The 20,692-nt window shown below is 39.2% G+C and overlaps 3 protein-coding genes across 3 annotated transcripts; all 3 read left to right on the top strand.

The window, feature by feature from the left end:
- Nucleotides 1–1,157: 1,157 nt before the first annotated feature.
- Nucleotides 1,158–1,490, top strand: BDCG_08973 (uncharacterized protein; the record flags this gene model as incomplete). Its single annotated transcript, XM_045424744.1, has 1 exon — nt 1,158–1,490. The coding sequence occupies one exon, from the start codon at nt 1,158–1,160 to the stop codon at nt 1,488–1,490; it is 333 nt and encodes a 110-aa protein (XP_045273394.1).
- Nucleotides 1,491–3,396: 1,906 nt separating this feature from the next.
- Nucleotides 3,397–7,093, top strand: BDCG_08972 (uncharacterized protein; the record flags this gene model as incomplete). Its single annotated transcript, XM_045424743.1, has 4 exons — nt 3,397–3,653; nt 4,240–4,550; nt 4,576–4,748; nt 5,342–7,093. The coding sequence occupies 4 exons, from the start codon at nt 3,397–3,399 to the stop codon at nt 7,091–7,093; spliced, it is 2,493 nt and encodes an 830-aa protein (XP_045273393.1).
- A 2,122-nt stretch (nt 7,094–9,215) lies between these two features.
- BDCG_08970 (3-phytase) lies at nt 9,216–12,690 on the top strand. The gene is made up of 2 exons (XM_045424742.1): nt 9,216–10,317; nt 10,387–12,690. Exons 1-2 carry the CDS (start codon nt 10,085–10,087, stop codon nt 11,738–11,740), a joined length of 1,587 nt encoding a protein of 528 aa, XP_045273392.1. The 5' UTR covers nt 9,216–10,084; the 3' UTR covers nt 11,741–12,690.
- The last annotated feature ends 8,002 nt before the right edge of the window (nt 12,691–20,692 follow it).

The raw sequence follows: 20,692 nt of genomic DNA, 5'->3' as shown, positions 1-20,692 counted from the left end.
ATACTGCTGAAAAGATACATTATCAAGAGATTGTAGAATATGACTTATATGAGATGAGAATTCAAACAGAATAATCTTATGAAGATCACAGTATTGAATAAATTCTTCTGTGAGATGAGAATCATGATTATTCATTAATAGCAGTTGATAACTGCTCATTTAATACTTTTTTATCATCTTATTGAACTGCTTGATTCATTCAAATTCAATCTCATTATTTGTAAAGCCAGACTCAGATACAGTGATGATATAGTTATCAGATAAGTTGAAGTATATATATCAATTCTCTAAATGAATCTTTAATTTCATTATAATCAATGAATTCAATACTGTGTCATCTGCACTAATATACTTCATCACTGTTATTAACCCGCGGGAGTATGATGACTGTATGACAGAATTTATGTCTTTAAAGATGATTATAACTCACTGTTCATATTCTTCTTCTTCTTGAAATTCAATCTCATCAAAGTTGTAGATATCACAGTGAAAAAATTGATATTGATTGAAGACAGCTTCATATCAATTAAATTAGTTGATAATGAAGCTTATATCCTTGTAAGACACTCATTTTGAATTCATGGATTTTTGCTTGACTTATTTATAATCTGACAGATGTTTGATGAATCAATATATTCACATCTTGCTTACTGTGAAAGATGCAGTCTCTGAATCTGTATAATACTGTCTTAACATGTGGTTCACAGCAGCTTTGATATGCTTGATGATGAATGAGCAAAAATTAATGTTCAATTGATGAATTCATATCTTAATTGCCTCTTCCTGACTGTCATTCAATGCTCAATTCAGTGGAATCCTCATAGTCCTTGATTTCTTCCTGTTGATCCTCTCATACAAGGTGGCATATGAGACTTTGAATTCTCGCGACAGAGACATGATTTTTAATTTTGAATTGCTTTTATACACGTCAACAGCTCTTTGCAACTGCTTCTCAGTGTAATTAGAAGATTTAGACATGGTTATAATTAATGATGATTATTTGAAGATGAAGAATAAAGATATTGAAAATATTTTCTTTATGGTGTGGTTTTCTGTACGCTGTGGCGCACTCACTACAGAGAGTGAGTAAGCATGGCACGGTTAGTCACTTTATATGTTTTTTTGATAGCCAGTCCCAGCAGGATTCACGCCAAGAAATGTATGGGACCAGACCAAATGAGACCAAATGTGAAATTCATGGTCCCGGCGGCCAATCTATTTTGAATCCCCCAATCAAGTGTTTGAAGGTTGCATGCCTCGAGGACTGGAAGCACAGGCCTGAATCTAGAGCCAATGGTGCGGTCGTCCGGTCCAATCCCTGCCAACCGTCCACTGGACTGGCCCTCCGCGCCGCTGTGTGGAGAAGAATGGTAAAATATAACGTGGGTGCCAACTGCAAAACAACGGCGCAACCATGGTTCAAGAATACGAAAGACCTGGTGAGCTGCCCGCCGATTATGATCTGCAGCAAAGTGGGTCCGTGGATTTGATGGCTGATCGAGAACAGTCGCTCATTCCGCCCAGCACGAGGAAGGTTTTTATTTTTATTTTTTTTCCATCTTGACGAGTCAACCGTCGACAAATCGCGCCATGACTCCATGAGTACCGAAGCTGGATGTTAAATTCAGCCTTCACCTGCCACACTTTTTTCACCTCGCTAAGGAATCAGAGGGATTTCAAACGATGGCCTGGCATCCCATCCCACACGAAGCAAGTGCTATCATTACAGCAATGCAGCCCGAGCTCACTATTATTGATTATTGAATTCCATGGCCGAAACAGCTGCTACTGAGAACAAAAAACCTACAGGAATTACTATTCAGAGGCTTGAGCTGGTGCATGCAGAGCAAACCTTACAGCTATAATGTATGGCGCATAACCTTCGCGATCTGAGAAACATTTGACATGGCATGGCCGAGAGATAACCTTGTTATCTGCCAGCTTCGCGGTATTTGGACCCGCGATCTTCATGACAAACACACAGGTCATGATCGCCGGCTTTTAAAGAGCCGAACAGGCGATTGCCGCGATTGATTATTTAAAGTGCTTGTCAACCTCGTCGAATCATTATCAAGGCCGACCCAGGGAACTATGCTGCTAGGGAGCTTGAGGAAGGGATAAGATTTTACGAAATCGGGCTTCAAGGCCAGCTTAATATCAATATTCGTTCCTTCTTGTTTTTAAAGGGTTGTGGAGTTATGACATGCTCTTCAATGCTCTCGACTCGATTCTCGCATGTCAGCGGGAGAGTATTTTGCCCACCTGATACACCTAGCAACTAGGTCCCGCTCAAGACGCCTTACCGACTATTTATCCCCTCGAAGAGGGAGCAATAATGGAACTATTCATGACCACCGTTTCATGTGGGGCCTGATCGAGCCCATAGGACTGGGGCCTTTACCACTATTATTACTATTGATACCAGTGGCTGTTTCAATGTTTAATACAGAGCTTGCAGCGGAAGATCGCAAGCAGGTAAACACGCACACATGGCCACTGATACAGTTCAAGCATAAAGTTGACCCCCTCTTAAAATGAGAGGCGTGATGTACGGAGTATACAATTTCTGAAAGCTGGGGATTTGTCAGAGTCATTCCTAAATTGGTTCTGACCCCTCTCAGTAAACGCATATCTTGACATTCCTCTCATCTGGCGATAGCCTTATCATGCGTCAACAATGACTGTCTGGAGCCGCCTTCAACCCTTCATCAACATTATTATCGCTGACTTGTTTGCTAATTAGTGTGAGTTCGTCTATCTCGTGGCCGAAAAAAAAACCCCTCGAACCGTCACGAATTTGTGTTGATTGGTTATTTAATGCCGATAACTGCGCCAGACCGAAGATCTGTTTGGATTTTCCATTTCTGACTTTTTCTGACTTGGTGAAGACTTTGTCTCCTGGCCCAACTGGCCAGTAGGAAAAAGCCTCATCGACCTTCCTGCCCAACTGGCGCCTGATACCAGTTCCTTGGGTTCCGCTAGGTCCTGGCCAAAGAGGCAGTGTTTCGTACTGGCACTCTCTTGAAGAGCCCGTCCATCTCGCGAAATTTTCAAAATGTGGCTGTGAACGTCATGGGCGGTCATCGGTAAGGGTGGTTGGTATTACACCGCCTGCCTGCGCATGGGGAGGCACATGCTACACTTCATCGTAAAAGCAGCTGTATGCCATCTTTGCAAGCAGCAGCAGAGTTATGCTAACGCTACTCTTTGTAAATATCCTGTTCTCAAATACACTGGTCTACCCTGGTATATTCAATATAGTACACTCCGTACTATATATATATATATATATATAACATAATAGAATAAAAATAGTTAAATAAAAGATAGAAGGTATCTAACCAAACAGTCCCCGACTGGGGGGATACACCTGCTGATACCTCTGCCTCTGAAGCCATGTCCACCATATACATATGCCATGCCTATGCCATGCCTATTTGCAATGGACTAGCCAGGAAGCTGTTCAAATTCAGCTGGCAGCATGATAGACGCCTTCTCGGTCCAAGATTGTCTATCCAGGCGTGTATTGCTAGGATTGCAGAAGCTCGAATGAAGTCGTATCAGAAATATCGATTACAGCAATTGCCTAACTTCGAAAAGATATCAATTAAATTCAAGAATAAACTGGGCAATACCGGATTCTCCAAGAATTTGTATGCACGGTGGCAATAATCAGAGTCCAAGTATTATTTTTTATGACTGCCACCTTCATCGGTCAGCTTGGTGAAAAGGGGCAACCGTTCATTTCACGAGCTGGCTGACAGGGAGAGCCTTTGCTGCCAGTGCACCGCCTACATTATCTCCAGGCTTATCTTGACCGCAATGCATGCAATAATGTCGTGAATTTGTCACCAAAGCAAAGCAATCAACAGCCGCTTTTGATGCATGTTTCATGTATTAAGAAAACCGTGGACTGGACTGCCGCAGCGCGTCAAGATAGAGAGGAAATGCACACATTGAGAGATTCGTGTGGGGAAATCTACCTTTCCTGCGGCTGGCATGCCAGTACAACGATTGTCTGGTGCAAGTAATTTCCCCCCCCTTCGATCCCGTTAGCGGCACTGTCAATAATAAATGACGAGAGCACTGGACAGAATCTGCCTACGCATAATATGCGAAGGACCCCCCATATCCGTTCTCCGGCGGCCGCCGCATGGCTAGCGGGTAAGCGAGCAGAGAACAGGATAAGAACCGAAATTAGCCCTGACAATAATAAATTACTGACCAGTAGCGGTCTAGTCTAGCAAGTTCGGACAGCGAGTTGCAGCGAATAACAACGAAGATTAATGGCCCAGAAGCAGTTGGCTGGCACCGAGAACATCGTCCTAACGAAGGTCAAAGTACCGCCGGCCAAGGTCAAGTCCACCTCACCTCACCTCCTGAGTCCGGCCTGAACACGCCCCCAGCACTGGTGTGGATCACTTGCAACACAGCTGGGATGGACCGGCAAAGAATAAAAACGACGGACTGTGCAACGATCGTTCAGCGGAAGCCATTCACACCACACCTCCTGGGGGGCTTTAAGCTCGCTGCCCAATTGTCGGCCGCCGGTATATGCCCTAGCGCATTATGTAGGGTCCACTATCACGCCCTCAACCATTCTCGTGGGCACGTTTCCATGCATCGGTAGCCCAGCATCTGAGGGTTTAGGCGCTGTTTTGTCCTTTTCTCACCACCGCTGGCTCTCGCAGAATCGCGCTCGCCAAGCGCATTGTTTCTCACCAAGCCCATCCCTTCCGTGGTCCCCGGTCCGTTGGTCCAAGCCTGTATTAGCTTTTGTTACGAGCTTAGAACGAGGCCAGGCATGTTTGATCCAAGCACGCGTTGGGGACAGGAGGTGCTGCTGCACTTGTCCGCCGCTCCTTAGTAGTATTATTTTATTATTATTGTTATTAGTATTATTGACTTCCATATTTCCTCCTCCGCCTGGTACTTTTCTTTGCTTTTTTGATGGTTGACCACTTGAAGATTTCCATTTCCAAAGATCCAACTTTCTTTCCCTTCTTCTCCCTTCTCTTTTTTCTTCTTCTTCGTCGAAAGAAAGTTACCTGCCCGCGTTGTTGACTGTCCCCCATACGTTCTTCATGCTGCAGCAGTGGAGAGCTACCCCATATCTTTGAGCTCTTGCTCTGACTAACATCACCTCTCTTTTTTTATTTTTTATTTTTATTTTTATTTATTTAGTTTTAGTTTTTTGTTTTTTTGTGTCCTTTACTTTTTTGTTTGCTTTCATTCTCTCTTTCCGCCCCCTTGAATATATTTGCAGTCGGTGCCTTCAAAAGCTGCTGGCTGGGAGAAAGCCTATCAGTTTTAAGCGGGAAGTCACCCTGTACGGCATCAGCTTTTGGCCTTCATCGTGGCTGCGCTCGGAATCCGCACTTTTCCCCAAACGCACCTCGACTACACAAGGGCTACAGCTGTACAAGCCCGTGACTATACCTTTAACGGATTCTACCAAAACCAGAGTCAGTTGCCCTCCCTCTCTTATCTTCGACCGTCTGAGAGCCGGAGCATTCAAGAGGGAGGGAAGGATCGTCCATGTTCCGCTCCACGCAATCTATCCCTCGGTGGAGTGCAGGAGCTTATGTCGAAACGGCCACATGCATCAGATTTTCTGTCCGGCAGCCCGTCTCGCCGCGTACGCAAAACTGTCGCGACAACCGAATTATCCCCCCGGAGCCGGAATGATGGGACTGTTGAACCCCTAGAGCCACAACAAACTAGGGACAGCGGCCCTGCTCCATTGACGGGGAGGACGGGCTCCCCAGATCCGACATGGCGAACGGCGACAACCCGCTCCATAGGGATGCATGCTATTCTTAATCCTTCTCACACCTTAGCTACGGGACCCTCCGCCCACCAGATGAATCGCGATATTCCAGAACCCACCCCATCGACATCCCCCTCCCCATCGACCAACCCACACGCCACACCAACCTCAGCGGGATTAACCCCCCAATCAGACCGTTCAGTATCACAACATGACCGTACGATGTATTCCCCTCTACCACAACGTCATATCCTTACGGCAAGGTCGCCTGGAGTACATGCTCCAAGCATTGGGCCCAGCTATGGCCCCGCCCGTGGAACTATGACTGTGGAGCACAATCCGTTTCTCCCTCCGCAACAACCATATGGAGATACCGCCATGCGACCAACAATGGAAGCCCCGCCCTCAATGCGATATTCTCTATCTCATCCATCCGTTCCTTCGGCCACACTCCCTATCGATCCGCGCCCGATAACTGGACGACAAGGATCTGGGCCTCAAATTACAGCTCCAGGTACAACCCACTCAGCGTACAGTCCGTTAATCCAAGGTTCGCATGTCCCAGCGTCAACCAATTTGCTTCAACAGCCAGTTCCCTCTCTATCTCAGCCTACAGGGGCCTCATTTATTGGAGACGATAATCGGAGTAGAACGCCACAGGACGGCGGATCTAGTTATACGTTTGTGGGCGGACAAAGCAAGTTTGCTTCACCCAGGGATATTCAGTCACGACTGAGCGTCCCGGTTGATTTTGATTCTGGGTCACGAAAGGCAGCTGAGAAACGACTGAAGAATAGTGATGCATCCAAGCGGTTCAGGGAGAGGAAAAAAGTAAACGAGAAGGAAATGAAACAGGAAGTGGAAAGACAAAAGGACGACATTAAATTCTTGACAGAAGAGAGAAACTTCTACCGCGCCGAGCGGGACTTTTTCAGAACACTTTACGACAGAGAGGTTGGTTTGCATCGTATACCACCGCGACCTACATCTCCTCGGCTTCGCCAGTCATCTGCCCCTGTTTCTGAATCGGAAACTGAACAGCAGTTCCATGACCGCCGTGAAGGACTAGGTAGTGAGGGACATGTGCGCCAGCGGACGAGTTCTGCTCCAACCAGACTGCCTTTGCCCCCCATGTCACCGGCTCAACCGAACCCATACCCTACCTCTTGGAGCACTTCGACTTCAGCGACGCCCGTCTCTCAACCGGCGCGGTCCGGTCCACCCTATAACTATCCTACGTCATGTGTTCCTCCCGAGACTTCCTTGCCTCCTATACAATCCCCCGGAGAACCGCAAGATAGGAGCTGGAATTCTGGCACTTAGTTTGCAATATATATACTAGAATGTGTCAGATCTGTGGATTGCGATCTCTTCCCGAGCCTCCTCTCCCTTCTACATTTTATTTTATTGTTTTTACTTATTATTTATTTAAATCAACCTTTTGCGAGGTATTTGTAACAGATAAATGCTGCTTTGCTGTACCTCTATGTTTTGCAGTTTTTTAACATCGCAAGTTCCTAAAGACATATATATACTATGGTAAGATGAGGGCAACCTCGGGACGGACAGGAGGCGTCTAACTCGCGTTTTTTTATATTTTTTATATTTTTTGTTCCTTATCCCATTTCTCTTTTTTGTCTGTCGCTTATACTCTTCTCACTGTGCTTTTCTAATCTCTCCTTTCGATTTCTCCTCCATTGTTTTGTTTTGCACGTCACTTCTGGTCATAACTGCCCCGCCCATATCAACTGTAAGCTTTTGTCACACTTCTATATGTTAATTTCTCTGCATCCATTCAGGCTACACCGCTGTGCATGAGGACTAGATTGTGTTGAAGGCCACAGTTTTACTACATCTTTGGTTTGTTTTCGGTGTATCACGCAGATTGAAAATGGTGCTTGGCTTTTTGTGGCCTCTCATTTGTAGGAGGTTATTTTTGTGCATTTTCAGTTCTGGGCAAACTGGTTGTTCCTTACTGATCATGTCCTTGTCTTTTTTTTTGTTCCCTTTTCTTTCCATCCCTTTTATTTTCTCTCTTGCGTTCTTTTTTTCTTTTTTCTTTTACTTTTTCCTTCTTGCCATTATTCATATTGATACCCTGGGAGGCATAAATGATTTGCTTTTGCGAACATAAATTCCCTTGTTTTTTGTTCTTGCTATAGCTTCTTTCTCGTTCCTTTGTATCCTGGTATTCTTTATCCCGTTCCATTATTACGTTGCCCCTCTGTGACTTAACTTTTACTTCTTTGTGTACAATGGTTTTTTTTCCCTTTTTTCCCTTCCTTTTTTCTTCCAGCTTTGTCTCATTATACTGTAATAGCGGCATTTGGCTCTACCTTGGAGTCCCTATTGTTGGCATAGACTGAATGGCGAATTTGGAGATTTTTACTTGTTCCTTTTGTGTTTTGTTTTATACCCAGTTCAGATGCTGTTTTTATCCTCTTCAGCCCCGTGTACTCTGGATTCCCTTTTTTTACTGGCTGGTTTTCAATTCTTCCCGTTTGACGTACTTCCAAAGCCGATTCGAATCCTACTAGCAGGACACCATAAGAGTTACACATCCATTCCCTCTTCGTTTTATTCCTACGATGTTGTCATTCGCTACTGTGGACTAACTCTTCCTCACCGTCTACATGCTTTTCTTTTTTTTTTTCCTCTTTTCTTATGTTCCGCCCTTCTCCTTATTCAATATTCTGTCTGTCTGTCGTATGTTTTACCATTAAATTGAAGGATGCCTGCGTCGTAAATAAATGTCTGATATTTTCACACCATCCCCCCTCCCTCCTCCTTACTAGCATATATATAGCTATGTGTAATACCATACATGTGATGTAGAAGTACTTGTCCATTTCTAATTCCCAAACGGGCTTAAAATGCCTGAAACCAAATTGAAATTGAACATGGGAAATAACAAATATGCGAATATGCGGAGAAATAGTCCGTGCAGTATCTCCCCCCCCCTTTTTTTTAACCCCAGTACATTAAACTGCCCAAAAACAACATTCCAATCACATACCCTCCCCTCCCCACCCCCATTCAGTTTACAAAGGCTTCCCCCTTTTTCTCCGCCCCCAATTTATTTCTGCAGCCCTGATATCACCTGACTGACACCGCATGCGTGAAAGGCGCCGGGCTCCGTCATTTCCTTGCAGATAAGCAGCACCCACCGGGACCCGGCCAATCGGGAATCCTCCTGCAGCCTTGCGCGCCGGTGGATTATGCTTTTGACTCTTTCGGGAGGGCTAATTAGGGCTGGGTGGGGTCAGGTGATTTGCGCGATGATCCCGTCTGCTAGGGCTTCTTGGGCCGTGGCACTAGCCTGGTCTAGGACTAGTGTGATGCTATCTTTGGACTCGGCTTCCGATTGGTTTGTTTCCCACCAACGTATTACATAAGCTAGTCTACTTCTAACATTCCAATGATCCGTTACACCGTTCCACAGACTACAACTCAACCTAGTCCGGTTGGTTGTTAATTCTCCTCTCCTCCCGCCTTTGGCTGCTGCGTGGGGTATTTTTGTATTTTGCGGTGAAATTCTCCCAGAGCGTTCTCTAGCTGCGGGTTTTATCTATTGGTTGCTTGTATCCTTGGATACACGAGGATTGGCATCCTATCCGGCTACTTGCTAAGAAGCGTTACGTATATAACTACCCCCTCATGCCCGGCTGGCATGTTCCCTTTCTCGCAGTCTTTCTTGACATGCTGCTGCAACCTGTTCTTGCGCGTCCCACGCCTCCTACCGGATCGGATCAAAAGTCTCAGCGTCCGGTTTTTCCATAACTATATGAATGCGTCTTGTGACCCGGGACTGTCATCGCATCCATTTCGTCATCCCTTCAACCTGATAGCCCGCCAGTTTGTCCACTCTTCTCCTGTGTCCGGTTGCCGGTCCTCAATAATAACATTAAGTAGACATCGTGGGCTGTCATCATAAATACTATACGTTTTGGGGAGGCTGCGAAATCATATTTCCTGCTGCTTGAGGAAGTTTTGCCGGCGCATCTCTCCAGCCAGTCAAAGTCGCATTTGAGCCAGGCATTGGTGCCAAAAGTCTCCAGAGAGCTCATTCATTTGCCTTTTTGTGTGGAATAGTGCATTGTTTATATTGACCGTTTCTTCTTGACGTGTTTATTTCTGCCCTTTGAGTCTACTCTTCTTTTTTATTTCCTTTTGTTTTTTATTTTATTTTTGTCACTGAACGAGCAGTTGCAGTTTATTTCTGTTCTTAATGCGATGTATAGTGGATAGCAGTGGTTACCATTCTCTATTAACGGTTTACATGGGGCCTCGTCTTCCTCTATCCGACGGAATGCCATGGTAGAAATCAACGACCAAACCGCGCTGCTGGCATGCCCTGATGCAGATGGCCGCGGGGATCAACATGTCGGATCAAGAACATCTATATCACTTGATATTGGGGCCTCTAGTAGGCGCCGGTGGTCTCATTTTGACAGAAAACATACCGCTTTCTCACTGAGGGAACGCTGCGTTACTGTCTCCGTTGTGCTATGCTTGATGCTGATATGCACGGTGTTTATTTACGCATTGTAAGAAACCAAAAGCGATGAAATCCTTGCCCAATCAAATCTAATACTTGCTGATAATGTATGCAATAGCGTTGTCCGTAATTCTGGTCGCGACCTGGTATGCAGCACAGTGCAAAATGGATACCAATGCCACCAAAAGTACTCCCAATCATGGGGCCAATATTCTCCTTTCTTTTCTCTGCAAACTATCTCAGAGATATCTCCACAGGTTCCCATTGGTTGCACTATTACTTTCGTCCAAGTTCTCTCGAGACATGGAGCAAGATATCCAACCGAAAAAAAGTCTGCGATTTACTCGCAACTCATTAAGCGCATCCAGGATCGTACAGAGACATACCTTGGAGATTTCGCATTTCTAGAATCCTTCACTTATCCTCTGCAATCTGAAGATCTTACGTCATTTGGGGTGTCTCAGATGATAGACTCTGGAACTAAATTCTACCGTCGTTATCGGCACCTAACCAAAGAATCCAACATTTTTATCCGAGCATCAGGCTCTCCACGGGTAATCGTGTCTGCAGAGAAATTCATCGACGGCTTCCATCAAGAGAAACTATCTGACCCGTCTGCAACCGATAAATCCCGCAAACCGTCTATCGGCGTGGTAATCAGCGAAGAACCGGGCTCCAACAATACTCTAGACCACGCCAACTGCAACCTCTTTGAAGATGCCAAACCAGGCCTAGTTGCACAGGCAGAGTTCACAAAAGTCTTTGCGGCCCCAATCCTGAAGCGCGTCAACTCCCACCTTATCGGCGCGAACCTCGACATCGCTGACATCCCCTACCTAATGGACCTCTGCTCTTTCCACACCGTCGCCATCACCCCAGACGCAAGCACCATCTCTCCCATCTGCACCCTCTTCACCGACGAAGAATGGACCCAATACGACTACTACAACACCCTAGGAAAATACTACGGGCACAGCACTGGAAACCCACTCGGCGCCAGCCAGGGCGTCGGCTTTGTCAACGAGCTCATAGCCCGCCTAACAAACACGCCAGTCACAGACTCCACCACCGTCAACCATACGCTCGACTCTAGCCCACACACCTTCCCACTAGACCTGCCCCTCTACGCAGACTTTAGCCACGATAATACCATGGTATCCATCTTCACAGCCCTGGGGCTCTTCAACGGCACGGTGCCCCTCCCCAACACGACCGTGCGCAGTCCGGCGGAGAGCAAGGGCTTTTCCGCCGCCTGGATGGTCCCGTTTGGCGCCAGGGCGTACATAGAGAAGATGGAATGTGATTCGACGCCTATGGCGAGGGAGCCGCTGGTTCGGGTGCTGGTTAATGACCGCGTCGTGCCATTGCATGGGTGTAAAGTTGATGCGTTGGGGAGGTGCCGGTTGGAGGACTTTGTAGAGGGGTTGAGCTATGCGAGGGGAGGGGGGGATTGGGGGAAGTGTTTTATTTGAAATTCTTTGTTCTCTTTCTTTTTTAAAAAAATCAAATGAACGGGTACGGTGATGGGAGTTAAGGGACCTGGTCCAGGAGGGATTTGTCTCCTTTTTATTTATTTTACCCCTTTTTTTCCTTTTCCATTTTTTGCGTTGCATCGTCCCCTGATGATGCTTCGACTAAACCCTGCCTCTACCCCGGCCTCTTCCGTTGTTTTTCAACCTTTCCGTGATATTGGCACAAACTGGCTGTCCGTACCCCTGTCCCCCTGCTTTCCCCCTTCTTTTCTTTTCTTTTCTTGTCATTTTTTTTTTTTGTATGTTCCTAGCATGTTAATGTTTCATGTCCATGTTGCACGGCCTCACGACTTTTCACGTTTCAGCAAAGACGATCTGGGTATACAACGAATCCAATCTACACCACCGATAGAGAGATAAACAAAAGACGATTTTTCTTAAGATAACTCGTTTTATTTTTATTTTTATTTTTATTTTTTTGCCGATAAACTTATTAAATATTGATGCGCAGCAGGCACTCTGTTTTGATTAGGTACCGTCCCACGGATAAAACATAGTTATTGACATCAGAACTAGTTTGTTAACAAAAGATCACATGCCATCTTTGGTGGGCTTTTTTCTCTTCAAAATAATTACACTTAATTCTCACGGACATAATACACATGACTCATCTATATCATACATGGATAGGTGCTTGTTTAGCTGCCAGTTCTTCGAGAGGGGAAAAGGGGGTCCGGGTGGATCGATAGATCTCGCACCATATAAATGTGGAAGGTGTAAAGCTTTCTTGATTGAAAAGGTTGCTAGCTGTGAGAAGTTATTGTTGGCCGTTACGGCCGTTGCGGTTAGCGATCCCACTAGATCACATGACCCACCACTATATTATGTTCTTGTAGATAGATCTATCAATACAATCTTCAACTATTCTACAGATTATAGCCTGAATGATATGTTTTTCTTTTTAGAACAATGCATCAACATTTTTGACACAGATAGTTTATCTTTTTTAAAAAGACTCTCACTCTTTATTAGAGATATTTCATTTTCTCTGAATCATTCAGTCAGTAGATTTATATACTTTATATTTTTAAGAAAGTACATTCTTCATTATGAAGAATATCACTCTTTTTTTTTTTATATATTTAGAAGAAGCAGAGTCATCTTAATATAAGTGATATATCTATTACTTCAGAGTTCAGTTTAAAACTCAGAATTACATACTTCACTAGATAACTTATTAATAGAATAATCACTTATTATGAGAAGACTTCTAACTTGTAAGATAAGACTGAGATCAGTTTTCATCAGAGTATGAAATTTAATAATAAGATAACAGAGAAACTTCAGAATAAAGAAAAGCAGAGTTAATATTCATCTACAGAATCTGTTTATTTTAATTTATTAAATTCTTCACTATTTCTTATCTCTGAAATGCTAACTTTTAATAATGATTTAAATCAATCTATCTATTATATAATTTATATTGCAGATAATTTTATAAATCTTATACAGATAATACTATAGAATTAAATAGCTTCAGCTGAAATTACTTAATATCTCACTATATCTGTTTCTGCACAAAGAGACACTATAAGAAATGAGTTGTGAGAATACTAGAAGAAAATCAAATATATATTAGATATCAAATCAGTAATCACATTTAATACCTCAGTGACTGAATGATTAATGCGGTCACTCAGTAGCATCTTAGCATGAGAAATCAAGGTGCGTGGGTTCGAAACCCGCAGGGGAATATATTAAATCTGAAACTTAAGCACCTCAGATTTCTAATAAATACAGAGGTGTATAAATCACTTCAATGAATTACTCTATATTTCTGAGCTGAGAAGTTATTATCATATATATCTAATTATCACTTCTTTGTATTTTTCTATGTTCTTATTATCTTGATGTGATTTCAACATCTGTATTTTCTCCTGTATAATTAACACTTAATCTGTATTTAATATCACGCAAGAACTCATTATAAGCTTTACTTGTATATAAGTATAATGAAAGAATAATAATAATAATAATAATAATAATAATAATCACATTTAATAACTCTAATTATAAAGTCTGATGTGTTGATATATTAACTGATACAGAAGTTATTAATGAAACTGACATTCTATTGAGAATTTAATAAGAATCTCTCTTTACACATTATATCAATTCTGAGAAGTGAAAGATCTGTTTCAAGTCTCTATATAAACATATACTGTCAAGTCTTGTTGAAAACATTTGAATCACAATTAAACTCTTAAAAGCTGATAATAGTGCAGCTCTGTGAAATAAGATTAATATTAAATATATAATATTACTGACTGAAGAATAAGTTAATATCTTTAAGAAATTGATAAAATTATAAGTTAAGAATAGTGATTATCTTACTTTTCAGAGATATTTCTGCTATTTTATTACCTGTTATAAGAAGCTCTGTCAGAGTACTGAAGATGTATATCAGAATCTTTTCCTCAACAATCTGTAAGATTATCAAAGATTATTTATTAAGACATGTTTGAATGAGTTTTTCTTCACTGATCAAGAACTCATTATTAACATTGATATTAATAATTTAATAAAGTAACTGATCAATCATACATTTAAGAAGATTATCACTGAGTGAAAAAAGCAGTCTCAGACTAATTCTGTGACTGTGAAAAAGAATAAGAACAAGAATAAAGATGAGAATAAAAGCATAACTGTATAAAAGTACACTCACTGTAGAAGATATGAATATACTGTTGATAGATGTTTCATCTTACACTCTGATAAAAAGAAAAAGAAGATGAAGAAGAAGAATAATGATAAGAAGAAAGAGAAGAAGAATGACTTAATAAGTTTTCAATCAGCAGTAAATGCAGCATTTACAAAGATTGAGTTCTATTTCTTCTTCACAGTCACTGAAAAACCATCCTCTAGATCTTGGTATTTGAACACATGTGCAGGCCTGAATATGACAGATGAGCTTCATTCTTTTTCAAATATGAAACCTTTTAATGATAACATCTCTGTCAATTCTGTGACTGAGAAAACTGAGTTTGTCAAGAAGATTGAGACTGTTATCTTGAAGGTTGAGAGTGATGATATTAACTTATAGAATGTTCACTATATTTCTAATATTACAGTTAACCTGCTCTCATTTGCAAAGCTTGAAAATCTGGAATTTCAATTTACATTGTCTTCTACTATTCTCTCATTTTTCATTTACAGAGCTCTGAATAATGTTATTTTTCATACAGTTCAGACTGCTCAGAACAACATATATAAGATCAATAAGTAAGAGTTCAATGAGAATCTCAATCATCTGAATAAGACAGTTAAGTATATTATGATGATGTCTCACAAGTATAATTTTGATCAAAAAGTTGATTTTTCTGTGACTGCTGTTACTACTGTTAATAATGTTAATTCTGCAGATATGAAAACACAGATATCAAAGATATCAAAGACTCTTTTGAATTGATACTATGATCTTAATCACATTCACTCTGATGCTATAATTGCTATGGTCAAGAATTCTCATACTGAAGTCACAATTAAAGATTCTAAGACTAAGTTCTTTTGTCAGAAATGTGTCAAGACAGGTATAATATAAGATTATTTAAAAACACTGATGTCTAGATTTATTCAACTTATTGAGAAGGTTCATATTAATCTTGTAGATAATAGATATATGTTGAAAGATCTCTCTGATTATCTCTTAGAGTTCTGTCAGAGAATTAAATACTGAATACTTATCATCTGTGATGTGACTCACTACTGTTGAGTATATTTTTTAAAGTTCAAGAATGAGACTGTTCAATACTTTGAGTTATGACTCAGATTCATGAATAATCTCAGATATACAGTCTCTACTTTTCTATGAACTGATATTGATGATGTTTTCTGATTCACATGTATGCACACAGTCATGAAAACATATGATATCAAATGAGAATTAATGACATCTCATTTATTACATTAAGATAATGTTTCTGAACATGAGATCTGCACTATTATAAGACAGATTAGAGCTGCTCTTTTGAAAGATAATCTCTCTAAGAAGTTCTGAGCAGATGTTCTAGAGACAGTGATTTCAATAATCAATAATACTCTCATATCTACAGTTCTTTACAACTTGAAATTTTGGTTCTCTACTGCAGAGACTTCTATGATTTCAAGTTTATATAAGATTTCTTAATGTGCACTTACAAATATCCTGCTGAATGTGAGGCATTTTCACTGATTAAGTACAGAGGTTTTTATTCACTTATATGAATCTCAGAAGCCTGTGGATAAGCTTTCTTCACATGCCAATTTCTATCATATCATTGAATTCAGTGACATATTAATATATCATCTATAACATTCTGAATCTGACAAGATTATTATCAGTAGCAATGTGAGATTTTCAATCACTGAAAAACCAGTTGTCATATCTGTGAAACTCATTAATTATATTATTGAACTGAAACCTGACATTTATCAGATTAATGATGAGAATGCTCTTAACATTGATGATCTGAATTCTACATAATTGCGGCCTGCGAAATCGCTGACTACATATACTCTGAGTCTTATTACAGATAACCTTCTGAAGTTCTATAAGAATGTTACATCTCAGTCAGAGGAAATAAGAGATGATTGAAAGAAGTTCATGTAACACAAGATTATCAACCTGAAGAGACATAATACATGAAGTTTAATCTCTAGATCTGATATTCTGAGAGATGAACTGATTACTTCAAACTGTTGAATATTTCTTAAGAAAGATAGACCTGTGAATCTAAATACTGATTCTGATAATATTCTTAGAAAATCATGTTAAGTGATTTGTGATAACTGACTTAAGAAGAATTCTAGAGAAGAGATCTACACTTCTATCATCACTGATACTGTCAATCAGATTCTTTTTACAATAGCAGTACTATGTGATTGAACACTCTGTTAAGTGAATATAGTGATGATATATCTGCATGAGCATCTCACTAAGAAGATCTATCTGAGACAACTCATTAGTTTTAAAACAGGTTTGCTGAAAACACTTGTCTGTGTGATTGAGAATAGTTTATATGACCTGAACTCTGCAGTGAAGATCTGATATGATTACTTAATAGCTCTGTTAAGTGATCTTGAATTTACAGTCAGCATCTATGATTTAGCACTCTGATAGTATACATTTAGATGTCATCTCTATATAATAATCTATGTTAATGATCTTAACATCATATCTGAAGTTTCCGAGAATGCTGATTGACTAGTGAGTATACTCAGTGAGAAATTGAAAGTCAAGAATCTATATCAATTAATCAAGTATTTAAGTATGAAAGTCAATTTTTCAGATAAAGAAATTGATTTAATATATTATCAATATATTAAATATCTTGTTAAAGATTTCTATCTTGATAATGTAGCTGTTATTAAAATATCAATGAAGAATGAATTCTGTATTGATGATTTCTCTATATCTGAGCAAGAGACTGATTTCATAATTTAATAATATTAACATGATGTGAGTTGCTTGTAATATCTTGTAGTTAAAACATATTCTGATATCACTCATACTGTCTTACTACTTACTTAACAGAACATTAATTTAATACCTCAATATTGAAAGACCCTGTTATACAATATATGTTATTTGAAAGAAATTATGAATCTGAGTATTTTCTACAGATGCAGCCCGCATGAGGAATCTGTTCTCTCTGATTTTGTCAATGATTTCTACCTATTCTTCAGCTACTCGGATTCTGATTAGGCCGGCCTCTTGAATGATGATAGAAAATCAATATTCAGCTATGTTTTTAAGCTTACAGACAGCTCAATTTCATGATATTCAGTGAAGCAATCTTGTGTATCTCTAAGTTTCAATGAGACTGAATATATGACTCTTAGTGAGGTGATCCGCGAAGCAATATGAATCTGAAATCTCATGATTAAGCTTAGCTTCATCACTACATCTCTGATACAGATTCTCACTGATAATAAGAGTGTTCTAGATCTTATAAAGATGATAGTTATTACAGTCTGAAGTAAGCACATTGATATACATTTTCATTTTTCACATTGACAGTTAAATCAGAGAGTCATTGATTTAGAATACATTCTCACTGCTCAGATAGCAGTGAATGAACTCATTAAATCTCTAGACACTGTGATATTTATGTGATTCATGATTTTACTAGGTCTTACAGATGTAAAAGTTGAAAATGTTTAATTTTACATTTGTATTTGATTTTGACAGACTATCTTGATAATTTGGGTGTTTTTGTATGTGATTCTTATTATCTTAAGAAGAAGTATTAGCTATTACAGCTGTTGTAGTTAGCAATTCCACTAGATCATATAACTCACTACTATATTATATTCTTGTAGATAGATCTATCAATACAACCTTCAACTATTCTACAGTTATATGATGAAAGAATTAGTAAGCCAGATCACATAACCTGACACTCTTACTTATCAGAGTAACTATACACTATGCTATATATAAAATTCACCTTCAAATCAAATACAGGTACAAAAAATGACTGGAAAATGTGTAGTAATGAAAAATCAGCCATGAGATTTATCATTTTTTATCCCTCTATCTTTCTATCTTTATTATCTTAATATTCTTCTTTCAATGCATATATTTTAATATTTTAAGTGATTTAGTAAGCTCATTTACCACATTCTCAGCAGATGAAACATATCAGATAGATATTTCGTTCTTATGAATAAGATTCTGAAGAATGTGAAAACAGACCTCTATATACTTCAAACAGTGTGAAATTGCTTCAGAAGAGAATAGCTCTATGACAGACTTATTATCAGTATAAATTGTATAAGTGAGATTATTAACTATAATGAGAATGAGATAATTATCAGCATTCAGATTATTAAGATGAGATGAAATGAATTCAGTGTCTTCTAGAAGCTCGCGGAGACAGACAAGCTTATATACAGTCTCAGAGAATGCAATATATTAATTCTCTGTTGATGATACAAAGACCTTAATTTACTGACAGCTCTGTCATACAACAGAGTCATCTGTCATATAGATAATATAATCAGTGATTGAACAGAATTCTAAATCTCTATCAGCTCAATCAGTATCTGTGTATATCACAGGTTCAATATCAGTATCTCTATGATAGTGTAAGAATAAGTGCTCGCAGGTGATTAGTCGGGTGTTTGCAGCTTGGCGTGATATGTGTGATTCAAAGATTGCTTGAGTCAGTGTACGATTACAGGCGTACCCCGGCTTCTTATATATTGTATGCTAAATTAATTGGTGGCCGCTATGGCCTCTTTACATTTGTAAGTGTGTTAAGAAGTGTGTTCAGAAGCAGCTGTGTTATTATTCAGCAGTTATACATTCTTTCAAATTACATTCTCTTTCATCAGATTCAGTCATGTTCATATGATTATAATGTACACTCTAGCTTCATGCAGATTAGCACATTGCTAGCATTCATATTAGTGTAGTCTATTTCTGATTTGACTAGCATTCTGTGTACATTCTTGCAAAGAAACTTTCACTATATTACATCACTTATTTACTAACTTTCTTCATTCTTCAACTAGCTTCTTCATTATCATCATCATTAAATGTTATTATCTCATCTCAGATTTCTATTTCTTCTTCTATTTAACTCTATCTATCTGTTTATCTATTACATTATACATGTTTCTGATAATAACTCTCTGTTCTCATAACAAGTATTATTATAGTACTTATATCAGGCAGTTTATTAGCAGTAAGAATAATACATTGTGAAATATAACTGAACTTGTTTATCTTCTAATAATTGTCAGAACATATTATTATGAATAATATATCTTCTTTATCTTCTTATATACTCTTGACTGTTTTTCTTCTCAGCAGCTTCTGATCATGTTTTCTGACATAATTATATATAAATGCAGATGCTGATATTTATTTTTATTTATATAGAATCTTCACATATTGACAGATCTGCATCTGTCAATGATAGTAAACATCTCAATATTAAATCATTGATTGAAACCTTGAAGAATATAATAATAAAGAAATTGTCTATGCTATATATAACTGAGTCTCTCATATTTCTCTCTACTCTCTCTGTTTCTTTCTCTGCTACTTTCTCTTAATCTCTTACATCTGTTTCTGTGTCTGATTCTCCTGCTTCTGCTATCTCTGTTTCTGTGATCTCTACTTCTGCTACTTCTGCTCTTATTACTGTCTTCATTACTAGCTGTTTCTGTTTTAAGAAGATATTATGTAGACTCAGTGAATTATATTTCTCAGTGTATACACTCTCATTCTTCTTACTGATCTCTAGAACAATTTATTATATAAAGATGATATATAACACAACTATCTAAAGCTCAGTCACAGACATCAATTATTATATTCATTTTAAATATTCATAGTGAGATAATTATTCATTTATATCAGAGAATCATCTCTCTTCTTAATAATATTGAGATTGTAAGTTTTTTTCTTTTTCATCTTTTCTTTCTAACACTGATTTTTCTGTTTTTAGAGAAAATTATTATGAGTTTTATTGTGTACAAAGTCATGATATTCACAGATATCAAGAAACTTTTTACAACTGTAAAGTTCAATATTATGAGAATATCTACTCTGATTAATTTCTTCAGAATAATAGATCAATATCAGTCTATTCTCTGATATCTGTTATTCAACTTTATGATGCAGATGAAAGATATCTGTGTTTTCAGAAACAGAAATATGAATATCATACTCTTTTACACCTGCAGATGTGAGGCTTGTATATCTTATCTAAGATATTATTATAAGAATGAGTTATTCATATACTGTATTCTGCTTTCTACATTTTTCTATGTCTTTCTCTCTCTTTCTGAGAAGCCTTGTGTATGTTGTAATTGCATGTATAATTCTAAGATCAGCAGATGTTTGTTCAGTAATTATTTTCTCTGCTTTTTATGATTTTATATGCTAATAATAGTGCTTAG

Source organism: Blastomyces dermatitidis, assembly GCF_000003525.1.
Source record: "Blastomyces dermatitidis ER-3 genomic scaffold supercont1.13, whole genome shotgun sequence".
NCBI classification, from domain to species: Eukaryota; Fungi; Ascomycota; class Eurotiomycetes; order Onygenales; family Ajellomycetaceae; genus Blastomyces; species Blastomyces dermatitidis.
Note: the sequence above shows the minus strand (reverse complement) of the source record. Positions and strands in the feature narration are given on the sequence as shown.

Bases quoted from the DNA above. Each gene is read 5' to 3' on its own strand.
- BDCG_08970 (XM_045424742.1), top strand. From the start codon at position 10,085: ATGGTAGAAATCAACGACCAAACCGCGCTGCTGGCATGCCCTGATGCA. The intron at 10,318-10,386 runs GTAAGAAACCAA...TGTATGCAATAG, and splicing joins ACGGTGTTTATTTACGCATT to CGTTGTCCGTAATTCTGGTC.